Source organism: Trachypithecus francoisi, unplaced genomic scaffold (assembly GCF_009764315.1).
Source record: "Trachypithecus francoisi isolate TF-2019V2 unplaced genomic scaffold, Tfra_2.0 Lachesis_group2, whole genome shotgun sequence".
Lineage (NCBI taxonomy): Eukaryota > Metazoa > Chordata > Mammalia > Primates > Cercopithecidae > Trachypithecus > Trachypithecus francoisi.
The window spans coordinates 135,378,031-135,396,125 of NW_022681465.1; the positions used below are offsets into that span (position 1 = coordinate 135,378,031).

Sequence of the window (18,095 nt, forward strand, 5' to 3'; positions counted from 1 at the left end):
GCACTGTGGGATCAGGGCAACCCTGGACAATGAGAGTCAAATGGAAAATGAACCAAGAATTTGAGAAGTCTGAACTGAGAGGATTTGCTCCAGCATAATTAAGTCTATCAGTTGTGAGGCCTCTTGACCTTTCTAAGTTCAATAGGTGATTCGTACAATATGACAGAAAAGAATCAATAAGGTCCATTAGAAAACACAAAGAGAAAACAATTTCTCAGTAAGCTGTATAGGAGGTATAGCACCAGCTGTGAATAAGTATTCATCTTCATATGTGTGCATTAAGAAAGTTCCAGAAATGAGTGCATCTTAGGGATACTGGAGACCATCAGCATTCTTCATGTGCCCTGCTGCTGACTCATCTTAATAACACCATAAGCGTAGAAACTAAGAGCTCTGAGGAATGAAGACAGTATCTTCTCAGACTGCCGAGCATCAGGGAGGATGTGTGCAACAGCTGTTAGGAATTCTGGGTCTAGGCTGGCTTTATATCCCAGCTCTGTGACTTACTGCAATCTTAGGAAAGTGACTTGATCTATTCTCTAAGCCTTTATTTCCTCATCGCTGGGAAAAGGGGGTAATTATAGGACTCATCTTCTAGGACTGCTACAGAGATGAGATAATATGTCCTATGTTACATGCTCACTATCATACCTGGCACAGAATAAACCCTTAATTCATGTTATCCTATTAATTAACGACAATAATCAACCTGTGAATCCTGAGGTCAATGTTGATGTACCTGTAAGTGGCCAGATACTGTTTTGAACCAATGAAGATAGCAAAAGAGTTGTTATAAACCAGCTCCAAAGAAGAAAGCAAAAGACTTGTTACAAACCAGTTTCCTTTTCATAACGCATAAAGTATTTGTATTCAGTATGGGTAATTATAGTCTGAGTCTATCCTCACAGGTGAGGTCCCCAATTATACCAACAAGGTAGCCAAATAGTCCTTAAGAAAGCAACTGCCATGACTTGTCCCTACTTCTATTTATGATTCTTTTCTCTTCCCTGTTAGCTTCTTATTTTAAATTTTTCTTGAAGCCCACAAGTGTTACATAAGTGCATTCTCCTCACCAAATGTTCAACAGCATAAGGTAGCACGGAAAAGTTGCCTTCCACCCCTCTCCCACCTGTCTCCCCACCCACCACCAGCACCAGTCAACTCCTCTCCCAGAGGAAACACCAGATTCTCTGCAGATACATATACAACATTACTAGATGGCCATTTCTTCGTTTTACTTTGGCTTCCTTTGTTCAGTTTCCATTTTTAACATCTGTGCAATCATCTTGACTTGAAAGCCCCTCTTCAATTATGCCAAATCACCCCTTCCTGCCTTCTTTACACCATCCACTTATCCTGACTGTTCTTTTACATTTATTTGATTGTGTTAGTAATTCCAATCCCTCCTCCATTACACAGATAGCTCCATGAGGGAGGAACGGCATTTGCTCTTCTTCACTCTCATATCTCAAGCACTTAGTATAGTCCTTGGCCCACTGTAGGAACTCAACAATTACGTGTTGAATAAAACTACTGTTTCTCATTCATAAGGCTGTCAATACATCATAATTATGGTAATAATTGACTTAAAGAGGTGAGGATTTCCAATAGAAACCATTCACTTAATTGAGACTAGGAAATAAGTCAGAAGCACAAGGCTTTCCACTGGTGAATGAACAAGACACAAATTATTTCTGCTCTCTCCTCCCTGCCAAGAATTGCGATGCAGGTTTCAGTTCAGACTACCTGAAATTGCTTATATGAACTATAAAGCATTCATTTATTAAATGGCAAGCAACTATGTATGGCACAAAGCTGATTTAACCCAGTGAGTGACTGAGTGACCCAAATGATAATTTTCCTCTATCTTTGGGTTTTAGGGACAATACTTCCTATTTTATCATGTAATTAAGAGATTAGGAGAGAAAGAGAGAAAACATGGTTACCTAACATGGCAGATGACAGCCCCGTATAATAATGGTCAAAACTCCTAGACATTGACCAACCCAAACTGAATGATTAGCTAAGGGACCAGAATGTACTGAGTCTTTAACCCTATACCTCATGGATGTTGGCTCAGTGACTTGCCTGATTCTGCAGAAAGTCAATGTTGCTGAGCTCTGCCATCCGTTGCTCATTCTTATTTATTCTAAAGTTGGGGGGTTGACCATAGTACATGTTAGGCATGAGACCTAGGAAGTACTCCACTTAATAAAGCTGGCTGGTAATTAAAAGCCGGTCAAAATGTGTAATTTTTATCTACACAAGCATTCAGTGAGGATTCTCCGATAAATGGAAAGGCTGCCCTCCTATTGAGAACTGTTTTCCTGTTCTTTAACTTTACTTACCAGAGCAACAAGCAGTTTACATGTAACTGTGAAATACATATAAGTGAAGCACAAAGGTAACTCAAAAGCAACAAAATTATGATTCTTCTAACATAGGCATGAGCTATGTCGTTAGTATGACCCCTTAACAATTACTCATGAGGATAAAACCGCTTGAGTCATCAATGGCTGAGCCAATACTGAAGTTGTTTTAAAATGTCCATTCCTCATTCGTCCTAGCTCTACAATGACCATCATTGCCACTGAACATTATGCAAGTAAATTCATTACTGTTTATGAGACATTCATTTACCTTTTTGACAGTAAATGTTTTCAGAGAAAGTTAAAAGCATAAGCTTTGAAGTTAGACATATCTTGGTCTATATACTGACCTGGCTGCCCACTAGATAAAAAGGTTGGACAGGTGAATTAAGCCTTCTGTGCTTCAGTTTCTTTACATAGAAAGAGGAGATAATAGTCCCCTTCACAGGGTCATTGTGAGGAATAAGAGATTACAAAGCCAGGCACTTGACATTGTCCAAACAATGTTCACTGCAAGGTGTGGTGTTTGCATGCTTAATAGCGTTGATGGTGGTGGTACTGTTGCACCAGATTGTACTTTTCCTAAAAGGGCCATAGCAGTATCTCGGTATCAGTTTCCTGTGGCTACCATGACAAATTACCATAAAAATCTCAGCTTAAAACAATATAAATTTTCTCAAAGTTCTAGAAGCCAGAATTCCAAGCCCTCTGGAGGCTCTTGATGAAAATTTATCCCTTGTCTCTTCTCAATTCTAGTGGCTATCAACATTCCTTAATTGGTGGCCCCATCATGCCAACCTCTGCTTCTCTGATAATATTGCCTCCTCCTCTTCTGTGTCAAATTTTCCTCTGCCTCATCATTATAAGGACCCTTGTCATTGAATTGAAGGCTCACTTGGGTAACCCAGGAATTATCTCCTCATCTCATGATCCTTAATTTAGATGAGACCCTTTTTTCAACTAAGGTAACATTCACAGGTACCGAGGATTAGGAGCACATAATGTGGGAGGGCCACTATTCAATCCACTACAATCTCCCATTCCACATACTCCTCTAGAACTTTGCAATTCCCCCATGAAGACGTGGAGCCCATGTGCCCACTGCTTGAATCTAGGCAGGACTTTGTGTCTGCCTACAACAGAGTAGAGTGGAAGTGATGCTATCTGACCTCTGAGTCTGGGTCATAACAATGCTATGCACTTCTATCTTCTTTAAATGGAACACATATTCTAGAGTTTGGCTACCATGTTAAGGGCAAGCCCAAGTTAGCCCATGGGAAAGAGCTGTGGGTAGGTGTTCTGGCCAGCTGAGGTCCCAGCTGACAGTTAGCATCAACCACCCACACATGTAAGTAAACACACCTGGAGATGATTCCAGTGCCAGCTGTTGAGATACCCCAAGCCTTTGAGTCTCCCAGTCAAGGTGCTAGACATCAGGGAAAAGAGATAAGCCATCTCCCCTGAGCTCTGCCCAAGCTGCAGAATCATGAGCAAAATAAAGTATTGCTGTTGTATTAAGCCACTAAGTTTTGGGGGAGTTTGGTGTGTAGCAATAGATAATCAGACCAATTATTCATTAAATAATTAAGTGAATGAAGATTAGAAATGTAAAAAGGCACATAAGATACACTCCCTGGCACTTAATATATTGGATCTTTGGCTAAGCAGATACAGAGTGAGCAAACATACACACCACACCCTCACACTTCTAGAAGTAAAAAGACTTCCATCTTTCTCATTCTGGGTCAGGGAATATGGAGGACCCAGTGATCACACACAGAAATTATGTGAGGCCAAGGCAGGCAAATCACTTGAGGTCAGGAATTCAAGACCAGCCTGGCCAACATGGTGACACTCCATCTCTATTAAAAACACAAAAATTAGCCAGGCGTGGTGGCACACGCCTATAATCCCAGCTACTCAGGAGGCTGAGGCACAACAATCGCTTGAACCTGGGAGGCAGAGGTTGGAGTGAGCTGGGATCACGCCACTGCACTCCAGCCTGGGCAACATAGTCAGACACTGTCTCACAGAAAAACAAAAATTATTTAAGGGTGTTGGACCTTATATATCATCTGATCTAACTGTATATTTTACAAGTTGGGAGAATATGGCTCCGAAACAGTCCCTGCAACTCCCTCCTCAACACAGCTCTTCACCCAACAAAAGTCCACCTTGCCCCTCATAGGCAAGATGAAAAATCTAGCACAGTCTCATGACCTTTCCAATTAAGAATATTGAAAGGAGACAGAATGAATGCATTGAAAAGGCACAAAGCTGATTTAAAAACATAGCCGTTGTATTGGCTGTTAATCAGATTATGAGAAAATTTCTTCTCCTTTTTATATTAAAATGGTTTTGGTTTGTTTTCCTACCTTAATCCCATGGGTCTAGGTCTTGGAAAGTGCCTGGGGCACAGGAAGGAAAGGCAAAATTGTTGTACGGTGAGGAACAAAGAACTTTTTGGTTCAAGGGCCCTACCATGCCATCCAAGATGTATCTAAGAAGTAGGACAGTAGATTTTGGACCAGTTTTCAAACAAAGGACTTCCTATGATGATGGAAATGATCTGTATCTGCTCTAAGATGGCAGCTACTAGCCATGTGTAGCTGTTGAACATTGTGATGTGGCTAGTGTGACTAAATAGATGTCTTTAATGTTAATTTTAAATCCTTAGTGGACAATGCCATTCTAGAAAGACTATTTACAAACAACTCTGAGCCCAGAAATCCTAACTAATGATTCTCAGGCAAACCAACTGATGGGAAACCACCTCATATTTGCTGGTTCTGTCTATAGTTTGAATCATCTAACGCCACCCATGTCTACCATGGAAGGACTGACCTGCAAGTTCTCAGTGGCAGTATGCCCTTGGGATTTGCTACTTCTCCCTTATGATTGCTTAGTAACTCAGTCAGCACGAACAGATCCTTGCAATGTGGCCACAACTTCAGATTTCTGAGAGTTATTCAGAGGTCAAAGCAACATGACCAGTAAGAACTAAAATTTCCAGGTGTGAATGGCTATGTATGATATACAGAGACAAAAAATATTTCCTGGGAGATTTTCTAACATTGTTCCTCTCAGTTCTAGGACATAAAAATAACTTTGGTTGTATGAAAACTCTTGTAAGTGGAAAAGGTCATGAATATTGTCCAAATAATAGGATAAAGTTACACAGTAATTTCTTTACAATCGGAATTCAAGCTTTTCAGTTTGACCTCTCCAAAGTCTATAATTTGCAGGCTGTTTGACTTTACTCGTGTCAGCTCCTATTCTCATCTTTCCCCATCCCCTCTTTCCACTCCAGTGGCCTAAGCTCTCAATACTAGAACCATTATGCCTGAGGCTCCCCAATCAAGTTTAACTTACCAGCTTCCAGACTATAATCACACTGCTTTCTCTGATTTCACTGCCATACAAAAGGCCTTATTCATCCTTGAAGACACACCTCAAGAAGTCTTTCAGTATCCTCTAACTTTAGCTAATTTATTCTTTGTACAATTTTGATACTTCTTTAAAATATGTAATTTGTAGAAAGTATTAAAATTATATATGTGTTTTCTTCCCTAGTAAATTATGAGTACTTAAAGTATAGGATTGTTTTATTATAATCTGTAGTTTCTACCCAAAGCATAGTATACTCAACTGTGTGCTTAAGAAATACTGATTCAATTGAAGCAAATATGCCCAATAGGTTGTATAACTTTATAGCAGTTTTGATTCATGTTATTTGCAGTAATTATGATACCCAAATCATCCTTGATGCTTTACATTCTCACAAAGGTATAAAACACAGAAAGTTTCAAACCAAATAGGACATTGGAGAGCCATATCCTAGGACTGATCATGGAATAAAAATAAATTTTTGTTTTTTGTTTTTCTGCATTACAATTTTTATGGTGCTTTTAAAAAACAACATTTTGGCAATTTTTCATATGGATGGATTGAGCTAATGGATTAAAAGTGACCACAGAGTCGAAGCACTGAGAGATGGAAGCACGATTTTCTCAGTATAGGAAGCACTTCCAAGTCCCCAAGCTAAGCTGGCACTGCTCTGAAGTGGATGCTACTCACACTCACAATATATTAACAGTGTTAAATGAAAAGTATAACTAAAGCCAATAATATCACTTTCACTCATTTACTGAGCAAATCTGTATATTAACTAGGATGAAGTCTCCTGCCTTTAATCTATTTCACACTCCATCATTACCCTTCCTTTCCCATGTAATTAAAATGTAGCAGGTAGTTGATACACAGAGGGAGTGTCTGTATTAAAAAAACTTTTCATAATCAAATTCAAGCACTCATCTCATGTATGATCTGTCTACCTTAATAAATCAACTAATACTTCATTTTAGAAGTCATATAAAGCTCTATTAACCCATGTTTATACATTTTAATTTAAAGTGACTGCCTATTCAAAATTTTCTCCCTTTCATTTATTCAATAAACATATTCTAAGTGTCTACCATGTACTTTATAGGCATCCTCACTCACCTTAACTTGGGTAAGACTGGGTCGGTTCCACGAGCTTTCCCAAAACAGATGATGTGTCAGCGTCCTGAGTTACGGAACATGCTGGCCATTCTCTCTGGCTTTTACTGTTTTACAATGTGTCCAAGGAGCGGGGAGGGGGGAGGGATTGCATTGGGAGTTATACCTGATATAAATGATGAATTGATGGGTGCTGACGAGTTGATGGGTGCAGCACACCAACATGGCACAAGTATACATATGTAACAAACCTGCACGTTATGTACATGTACCCTAGAACTTAAAGTATAATTAAAAAAAAAAAAAAAAAAAATGCCTTCCTCTGACCCTCAGTGGATCTTTATCTTACTTCAGGGTAAATAAATCATGTTTTAGACATTCCACTGAACAAATTCAATTTGTCTTCATGAAAAATAGCCCTTGAAAAATGGGCAGCATTGTATACTGAAGAAGAGCAGTGACTCTAGAGCCAGACTCCCTGCAACCCACCCCAGTTTCATCATTCACTGACTGTGTGACCTTGGGCAAGTTACTGCACTTCTCGGAGACTCTGCTTCCTCCTCTGTCAAGTGTGGGTAACAATGGCACTTATCTCATAGGGTTTTTATGTGCATCATATGAAAACATTATAAAGTTAGTGCTGTATTAGTTTTATGAAAGAAATTCATTTCTTACATGATCACAAGTGACAATGGTTTGGATTTTATAATATTAATGAATAGAAACTAAAATAGACATCAGGAGATATATATAACTACAGGTATAGGTAGCTATCATTTATTGAGGTCCCACCATGTGACCAGCATGATCAGCTACTTGACATCCATTATCTCATATGTGTGGTCTGCAAAAGGCAATCTATAGTTAACACATGTTGAAAGCCTACTGAATAGCAGGCACTGAGCAGGGCTACAACAATGTATAGAGAATAATCTCTGCTACTGAGAGAAGTTTCCAGAGTAGCTGGGGTGCTCAAGTAGGGTCAGAAAACTTTGCTATCCACCTTGGTTCCAACATCCGCAGAATAAGGATGTCTGATGAGGTAACTCCTAAGGTTCCTATTTCATCTAATTTTACAGGTACCGGGATAAGATATCATGCCATCCATTGATGACTCCTAAGCCTTTTGTAGTTTTGCCCTTAATAACCACTTGTGCTAAATGATTGTCTACATGATCAATACTAGAGTATTTTGGAAGGTCTTTGAGGCCAGGTTATTTTGATTGGGCTGGTAGAATGCACTAGCAAAAGTAACAGCTCTCTATTAGAATGAGACTTCACACAGCCTAAGGAAATACAAAATGACAAAAAATAGTGTCCAAACAGGAAGATACCTGAGACGACATCTAGTCCAATGCATTTAATGCTATCCTGGGTTCCAGAAGAGAAAGGCAATGTAGTTCATGGCCAGTTAGGGCTGGGAATCCAGTTTCTGATGCTCAGGGCATCGTGCAATGCCCCACAATATGACAAACTATCTAACAGACCAGGATCCATAGTCAGACTGCTTGGGTTTCAATCTCTACTCTGAGGCTTTATAGCTGTGTGATCTCAGATCAAGTTATTGAGCCACTCTCTCCCTTGTAAAGTTGGTATCCAAATAGTAGCAACCTGGATAATGATTAAGTTAGATAATGTTTGCAAACTGTAACTGCAACAGCATAGTGCCTGGCACACAATAAGCCTGCAATAAATGATGATGATGATGATGACGACGACGACTACGACAATAGCAAACACTGCTATAAAGTGCTTACTATGTGCCAAGCTCTAAACAATGCATTTATCACTTCCTCTAATCTTTGCAACAATCCTATGAGGTAGGTATTGGCACAGAGAGGTTGAGAAACGTATCAAAAATCACTGAGTAAGAGGCAGAATCCAGACTTGTACTTAGAACATCTGTCTCTAGAGTTTGAGCCCTGAACTACTATTCTGTCCTGAAGGGTCTCTCATGACTTTCTGTTGTCAATACTGAGTCTTCCTATGTGTCAGATTCTGCTAAAAATGCTTCACATGAATTAACTCACTGGGTCTTCACCAATCTATGAGTAGATATTAAGTTTATACTAAATGCTTATGTTAACCACAACAAATGGACAAAACACAAGGTGGAAACAATGCAAGGAGAAGGTCCTCAGCTACAGAACAAAGAGAAATCAGATAAAAACAAAACATTCAGAACTACCAGGGAACTACTGTAAACAGAAAACGTCACTGGGTACCTCAGATGAAAGTGACCTATGACACAGGGTAGGCAAAGGTAACAGGCTATTTTTCCAGCTTCAGGATTCTACTGAAGAGCCAGATCATTATTGCAATTTGGAGGAGGAGATACAGTGTAGTGGAAAGGTTGAGACAGGAAGTCAAACACCAGCTTTTCACTTACTAGCTGTCTTTCAGCAAGTCACGCAACTTCTCTGAGCCTTGGGTTTTCAGTGGGGATAACAATATTAAATTGGTAGAGTTATGAAAATTAAAAGATTTTAGGAACCATGTACAGTGAGTAGCACAGAAGAGATATTTAATAAATATTAACTCCTTTGTATAAGCACAATGTGTGATAAACTAAGGTCTATTTGTGGGTGTTTACAGTGTAGGTAAAACACACACTCTCCAATGCATGGAGAAAATGAAATACGTAGTCTCAATCTCCTGCCAGTAATGAATACTGGAACCTTCTGCTAAGAGCAGAGGAAAGCAAAATAACTTTTCTTCTGATTTACCTCTGAGACAAAGAAAACTTGGTAAGATACTTGTCCAGATTGCTATACTGGAAAGGCTCTTCCAGCATGTATCCTTGGGGACAGTACAGAATGCAAGACTGACAACAAAGTAGAATTCCAGATTTTCAGTCTTGGACAGATCACCAAGTTTTCACAAACACTTAAAGATGACATCATTCTTATAGTTCGTCATTACACAGGGGGTTTGATTACAGTGTTGGCTTTCCCAAATCTCAAATTGTTGAACAACCCAAACATACAAAATAATCACTCTTTCCTATGTGTGTGTGTGTGTGTGTGTGTGTGTGTTTGTGTGTGTGTGTGTGTGTGTTTCCCTCAGTAGCTTTAGAGGTACAAGTGGTTTTTGATTACATGGATCAATAATGTAGTGGTGACCTCTGGAATTTTAGTGCACCTGTCACCGAGTAGTGTACACTCTACCCAACAGGTAGTTTTTCATCCTTCATCACCCCCCTCCCACCCTCTCCTCTTCTGAGTCTCCAATGTCCATTATACCACTCTCTATGCCTGTGCATACCCATAGCTTAGCTCCCACTTATCAAACAGAACATGTGGTATCAGATTTTTGATTCCTGAGTCACGTCACTTAGAAAAATGGCCTCTGGTTCCATACAACTTGCTATAAAAGCCATTATTTCATTCTTTTTTATGGCTGATGGTGATGTATATTGTATTTTCCTTATCCACTTGTCTGTTGATGGGGACTTTGGTTGGTTCTGTATCTTTGCAGTTGTGAAATATGCTGCAAAAAATATACATACGCAGGTCTTTTTGATATAGTGACTTTTTTCCTTTGGGTAGCGACCCAACAGTGAGATTATTGGATCGAATGGTAGGTCTGCTTTTATGCCTTTGAAAAATCTCCAAACTGTTTTCTATAGAGATTGTACTAATTTACATTCCCATCTGCAGTATATAAATATTTCTTCTTCACCACATCCACGCCAACATCTATTTTTTTTTATTTTTTATTTTTAATAGTAGCCATTCTGGTTGGGGTAAGGTGGTATCTCATTGTGGTTTTAATTTGCATTTGCCTGAATAGATCTGTTGTACACTTTTTTCATATATTTCTCAGCCATTTATATCAATTCTTTTGAGAAATGTCTATTCATGCCATTTGCCCACTTTTTAATGAGATCACCTGTTTGTTTTTTGTTGCTCACAGTTCCTTATCAATTCTGAATATTAGTCATTTTGTCATATGCATAATTTGCAAATATTTTTTCACACTCCATAGGTTATCTGTCAATTCTGATCATTATTTCTTTTACTGTGCAGAAGCTTTTTAGTTTAATTGGGTTTCATTTATTTATTTTTGTTTTTGTTCCATTTATTTTTGGGGTCTTAGTCATAAATTCTTTGCCTAGGTCAATATCCAGAAGTGCTTTTCCTAGGTTTTTCTTTCTAGAATTTTTATGTTCTAGAATTTTTCAGGTCATTAAGTCTTTCATCCATCTTGAGTTAATTTTTTTCAATACAGTGAGAGAAAGGGATCCAGTTTCATTCTTCTTCGTGTAGCTATCCAATTTTCCCAGCATCACTTATGAGAGTGTCCTTTCTCCAATTTATGTTTTTGTATGCATTGTAAAAGATCAGCTGATTTTAAATATTAGGCTTTATTTCTAGGTTCTCTCTTCTGTTCCATTGGTCTATGTGCCTACTTTTATACCAGTATTATGCTGTTTTGGTTACTATATCCTTGCAGTATAATTTGAAGTCCGGTAATGTGATGCCTTCAGATTTGTTCTTTTTGCTTAGAATTACTTTGGCCATTTAGGCTCTTTTTGGTTCCATATGAATTTTAGAAATGTTTTTTCTAATTCTGTGACAAATGATGTTGGTATTCTGATAGGAAGTACATTGACTCTGTAGATTGCTTTGGGCACTATGGTCATTTTCGTGATACTGAGTCATTCAATTCATGAGCATGGGATGGTTTTCCATTTCATCTGTTTGTGTTTTCCACAATTTCTTTCAAAAGCGTTTTGTATTTCTCCTTGTAGAGATCTTTTAACCTCCTTAAGTATATTCCTAGGTATGTAAAATTTTTTGTAGCTATTATGAAAGAGATCGAATGCTTGATTTGATTCTCAGCTTGGCCATTGTTGGTATATAGCAGTGCTGCTCATTTGTATGCACTGATTTTGTAACCTGAGACTTTACTGAATTTAGTTTATCAGATCTAGGAGTCTTTAGAGTTTTCTAGGTATATGCTCATGTAATCAGCAAACAGAGACAGTTTGACTTCCTCTTTTCCAATTTGGATGTCCTTTCTTTCCCTTTCCTGATTGCTCTGGCTAGGACTTCCCCTACACAAATTTTTAAATCTCTTCATAAACGGCTTTACTGCTATCTCATTTTTTTTTCGCTCTTTCTCCAATATAACATTGCTTAATACTTCATTTTTCCCCATGATCTCCACTGTCAGTAAATTATTATTTGTGCAAGAGAATTATAATTCTAAAAGAATATCCTTTATACTGTGATTGATAGAAAATACTGCTTTTAACTTGCAGGGCAAGACCAATTTTCTAACACTTCAGTTCTATTTGCTCAAATGCATTATGGCTATAAAGCACCAATTACGGCTAATGACAGCATTATTCTTACCTCAGTAAGTACTTGGTTTGGTAAAGCTTTAAGGACTCTCAACTTTTGCAATCAATTTAGTTAACTACAGGAAAGAGCCGATTTCATATAGATTATTACCTTAATGTCATATAAGTGGTGCTCAATATACATTTACATATGCTTCTATTAAGCTTTCCAGATAAAACACACTCTAGAAGCTGTATTTGTATAATATCACAGTTATCAAAGTTTCAGTTCGTATTTTCCACTTCCTCTACCCCTAAATCTTACAAGTTCTACAAATTAAATTCGTGACAGCCTTGGTAAAAAATCACAAAAATAAGGGATTAAGAGAAAAGCTTCAAATAGGGGACTAAAGGTATACGTGAGTACTAGCCAAGTTCCATGGAAAAGTAATAAATTCTATTTTGCTTTTTAGGCCCCACCACCCAGCCATGTCACCATCCTAAAACCAGAAATCTTCCAAAATGTCTTCTGATCCCTCAACCCTACATCCAACCAGAAGTCAAGGTATATCAATGCCATCTTTTAAATGTCTTTAAATGCAAGGTCCATGCTACTGTCCTAACTTCAGTATTTGCCTGCTTAATATTGCAACAGAGAAGTTTTCCTAATTTACAAGTTTTTGAAATACAAATTAAGAACATTGCAGAACATGCACATCGACAGATGGCAATCGTGGTCACTGGGACCCAGGGCATCCTCTAGAGCCCTCAGCTCTAACAAACTTTCCCCATTCTATTGCTTCCTCACCTATGCAAGCTCTCTAGAATGTAAATCTGATTACTTCTTGCTGTCTTGCTTAAACATTTCTCTGAATTCTGCTTGTCTTTAAAGAAAGTCAAGTCCAGGCCGGGTGCGGTGGTTCACATCTGTAATCCCAGCACTTTGGGAGGCTGAGGTAGGCAGATCACGAGGTCAGGAGATCAAGACCATCCTGGCTAACATGGTGAAACCCCATGTCTACTAAAAATACAAAAAAAAATTAGCTGGGCGTGGTGGCGGACACCTGTAGTCCCAGCTACTCAGGAGGCTGAGGCAGGAGAATGGCATGAACCCGGGAAGCGGAGCTGGCAGTGAGCCGAGATCGCGCCACTGCACTCTAACCTGGGCAACAGAGTGAGACTCCATCTCAAAAAAAAAAAAAAGTAAAGTCCAAGTTGAGAAGTATTGATTGAATCTAACTCAGAAACAGAAGCTAATGTGCTCTAATACTCTAGAACTATTACCTTGGATGCCTACAACCCCATGGAAACAGACCATATAATCTTCCAAAGTTACTACTGCAATATAGAAGATTTTCTGCATTTTTCAAAAGAACTGAACTCTTAGCTGGACGTGATGTCTCATGCTTCTAATCTCAGCACTGTAGGAGGCTGAGGTAGGAGAACTGCTTAAGGCCAGGAGTTTGAGACCAGCTTGGGCCACATAGTGAGACACCCATCTCTACAAACAATTTAAAAATTAGTCAAGCATGACGGCGTGTGTCTATAGTTCTAGCTACTTGGGAGATTGAGATGGGAGGATTGGTTGAGCCCAGGAGTCCATGGCTGCAGTAAGCTATGATCGTACCACTGTCCTCCAGTCTCCGTGAAAAAGTGAGACCCTGCCTATACATAAATACATACATACATAAAGAAAATTTTTATGGAAAGAATTGAATTATTTTCTCCCCTCGAGATAGAAATTTGTAACATCAAAGTAATTTTTTTTGTTTTTATAGTTTCTTAACTGTTACCACAAATACTAAAAAGTGAGCCATTCTGAGGCCTGAAGCAGTATCTGTAACCTTGGTTAATAGAGTCCTAACTAAGTCAAGCACCAAGAAACCCTAGCATGGGTGATGGACAAAGCTACACACAGAAAAGACGCAGCCTTTGCCTTTCTCAAAGTTCAGTTTGTCTGGGAAATACATGTAAAAATTATTATCTGGAGTGGTAAATACAATAAGAGATACACAAATGGAACCACAGGAGTATCAAGACAAGTTTTACCAGACAGGGAAGACAGAGATAAGCACTCTAAACAGAAGAAAATGTATGAGCAAAGGCAAGAAAGTGTGACTATGCATAGGTTGTCAAGGATAAAAATGAATTTTGTAATTTAGAAAATGCAAATATCCACTATGATATTTGGGATTGTCACATGGAAACTTTACTGTTACTTTGTAAAGGTCATGTTTATTTATCAAACAAGAGGGTTTTCCTATTTGTTTAAGTGGTTTGTTTTTTGGTTTGTTATTTGTTGCTTGGTTGCAATGATGAGATCTTGCTATGTTTCCCAGACTGATCTTCCTGACTCAAGTGATCCTCCTGACTCAGTCTCCCAAAGTGCTGGAAATTAGGCATGAGCCAGTGTGCCTGACCTGGGAGTTATTTTTATTGTCAATCTATATTACTTACTTTTGACATCAGAACAAGAAAGGAAATTATGCTCAGTACAGCAGACTGCTGCCCAGTATTTCCTCATTAATGAGTTAGACTACTTACATTGCTAGTACAGATCAGAATTTCTAGGTATAAAACCTCTAAATAACTCCAAAAGTCATTTTTCCAGGATTTTCTTTTCATTTGAACTACAACAGTAAATGTCCAGTCCATACAGGGACCCCAAACACCAATAGCAAGAGTTTTACTGAAGACACATAAACCCCAATTCTTAAAAAAAAAAAAAGAACCACAGCTACATTCCTCTAATTTCTGTCTTACCCAGACCAGTAGCAAAGAGGATCATCCTCCGAAAAATTGAGGATATTCGTAACTAACCGAGTGATGGATAATCAAGCATAAATAGTTAAAATTTTTAGATAGATAATGCTCACAGTATAATTTTACTCAAATGTTTCAACTCTCTACTTCAAAAAACCTTTTATAATTACTACAATTGGTGAAAACTTAATACTTCGAATTTATTCTCTATTTCTTTATTATTTAATCAAAGTGCTTGAAAGCTACAAGCTACAGAAAGTGTTATTAAAAGGGAGGGATAACACACAGGAAATTCTAAAGGAGGGAAATATCTCTAAGTTGGATTACTAGCCACTGAAGAATTGAGATTAGATAGAAGTCAATACCCATATTTGATCTGAACAGAAATGTTCTTTCACCAAAACACGAGGTTACAGATCTTTTGAGTGCTACTGTAATAATATCACTTTTCCACATTCCTTCATCATCTTGCCCCAAGCTTCCCCTCCCCAAAGAGAGCTAAACAAACCTAGATGGTTTTACTTACAATTGTGAAGTTCATGACTTTGAGAATCCAGATGGTCATGGCCAAGTTCACCAGTATTAAAATCATGAGGAGCAGGACAAAGAAATACAGGCATCGTTTCCGCCAGCCGTAAATCCCCACCTTGTACACCTGTGGCCCCTCGGAGCTGGGCATGGTGCTCCGGTGGTGAGTGTACTGTTCCTGAGGCATCTGAAACAAACGAGGTGAGAGAGAAGCACTCATGTTAAACCACTGAGAGAAGAGAAAAAAAATAAAGGAAAAAAAATCAACTGATGAAGAGATATGGCTGGCTGCTGTCTACATTTACACCCTCCAACAACTCTAAAAATCTGTTTCCTCTGGACAAAAGTGGCTTCTCTGGATGCTAGCTTGAGGCTTCTCATTTAACACAGCCGTGACTTCTGATATGCACTGATATAGCCACAGTCGCACACATACTGGGCAGAAAGGGACTCTTAGGAGGCCGTTTTCCAGATGACTCAGAATTCCAACATCTTTCTGGTGGAGATGCTCAAAGACCTACCAAACTGAAGGAAAAATTTAGAATGACTGAAGAAAATAAAGTAACCCCAGCAGTCCACCTTAGTAATATAAAAATATTATTCAGGCAGTTTATTTGGGGGGTTAAGAAATTTTGAACGCAATCATTCTGTATTGCCAGTCAGTGGCAACAGTGGCAGCTTTGACCGCTCCTCTATTTCAGATTTAAAAGGGGTCCTTGCAGACACACAGCTGGAATCCCACTTGATTTGGGAATCTTCAACAAGTGATAGTCTAGTAAATACCTAACTACCCCCTGAGTTAGTCTTTTTGAGGTAGGCAATTCTAATCATTATCAGGCAACTTATTTAAGAAGCATAAAGGAGGGTCAAAGTCAAGTAAAATGTGAACATTAGTTCATAGGCTAATGAGAGGATGAACTAGTTAAATGCTAAGCAAAGTAGAGAGAGAGAAATTAGAAAAATATTTGTCAATATATTATAAAGTAATATGTTGATGCCCTTTAGAATAAGGAAGGTTTCCCAAGTCCCTGCTGTTGAATGAAACAAATTATCTTTATCCTAGAATTACTAATTAAGTGCCGACACAAATGTAGGTAAACATATCACTTCTATCCAATTCTAAAACCAAAACAAATTTTAAAATTAAATATAAATGAAGCTAGAAAATACCTATCACTCAAACTAGAAAATAACAAAGTACTACAAAGGATGATTTGCCTTAAACTAAATCACATGAATGTGGTACCAAGGGCTCTGGCACAAGGTCTCCTGAGCACAGCACCTCTACTCTGTCATAAGCCATGTGATAACCCACCGCCTATCTCCATTCAGATAATGATACAGCCCTTATTTTTACTACATTTGGCTGTCATGTAAACACACTGCATTCTCTACAAATAAGACCTACTCCATTTATTTTCTTCTCAGCCAATAGTAATAAATTAGTAATATGTGGTGCCAAAGTGGCCATAATGAAAACCAAAATGCGGGCGCTAAAATCACATCCTTGGTTATTAGGATATCTTCCAGATGGTTGAGAATATGATTTTTTTTTTGGTTTTTAGATAATCATTAAAATGGACACATAAAATCTAAAAATCCCATAGAGAACTCATGGCCGTTAGGCATCAGTGGAATTCCATTTGAAAAACTGAGTGAATTCTTCCTTATGGCTAACTAAAATGCTCCATAAAGGCCTACACGGCATCTGTCTCTTTCGAAACACATACCCTAGCGCCGAAATCGGTACCTAGTATGAGTACATGTTGGAATATGTGTGTAGAATGATTGAATGGAAAACAGAATGCATAAATGCTGACCCAATGAATGATTTCCCATCTGCTACTAGCTCTGCTGCTGTCTAGGGGTATATAAAGGTTCAAGCTAAATACCATGGGCAGGTTCTTGTTTGTATACTTGCAAATTTTCACTTCAGGCTCCCAAAGCACTGGGTTCTCAGCCAGGCAGTGAGCTTTGTGGTGTAAGAGGATCTCAGTTTTAAATCTCAGCTTCTGATAATTCCTCTGCAGATCAGGGATGTGTTATAAGGAGACGGGAACACAACACAGTCATCAATCACTGGCCTTTTTAAACATGAAGATCAAATAAAAGTGAAAAGAATGCTTTATAAGCCTGAAAGAAATTAGATTTTTATTTTCCATCAAATCATATTCTGTGAAATAAGAAAACGATCAAAGAATCTTAGAATCACGTGTGCAATTTCCTTTGATATTTATCAACTAATTGTGAATGAGCCAAATTAGGATTAGAGAAGTTAACCTGCTTGTTCAGGGCTAAAGGATTTGTGGCAGGGTGAGGTCTTGAACAATAGTCTGGAATTCTCATAGGCAAGAGAAACAGTGAGAAATTCTTTACAAATAAGTGTGCAGAAGCTGGTGATATTGCCACTATACGAGTTGACTTTTCTTTGTCATTCAACCCAACCGATGGTGTCATTACATAAACATAGTTATAAAATGGAAACGACATGTTCAATAAATGTTTATAAGAGGATGGAGGTATAGATAGCATGCTTGTGACGTCTTGTTTTCATACACATACTGGTAGAACTTGGCAGAATGCAGTGATTTTTTGACTAAGGGTTCTCAGCCCTGGATGTACATCAGAGTTACTGATGGAGCTGTTAA

General features: G+C 38.4%; 1 protein-coding gene across 3 annotated transcripts in view; it reads right to left on the reverse strand.

Annotated features, from left to right (window-relative positions):
* Positions 1-18,095, reverse strand: part of SGCD (sarcoglycan delta) — a 1,048,938-nt gene that overhangs the window by 403,644 nt on the left and 627,199 nt on the right. For all 3 annotated transcript variants that reach the window (XM_033180496.1, XM_033180497.1, XM_033180495.1), the window contains one exon: positions 15,446-15,634. In XM_033180496.1, the coding sequence (XP_033036387.1) occupies positions 15,446-15,634 (189 nt within the window). The remainder of the gene's footprint in view (positions 1-15,445; positions 15,635-18,095) is intronic.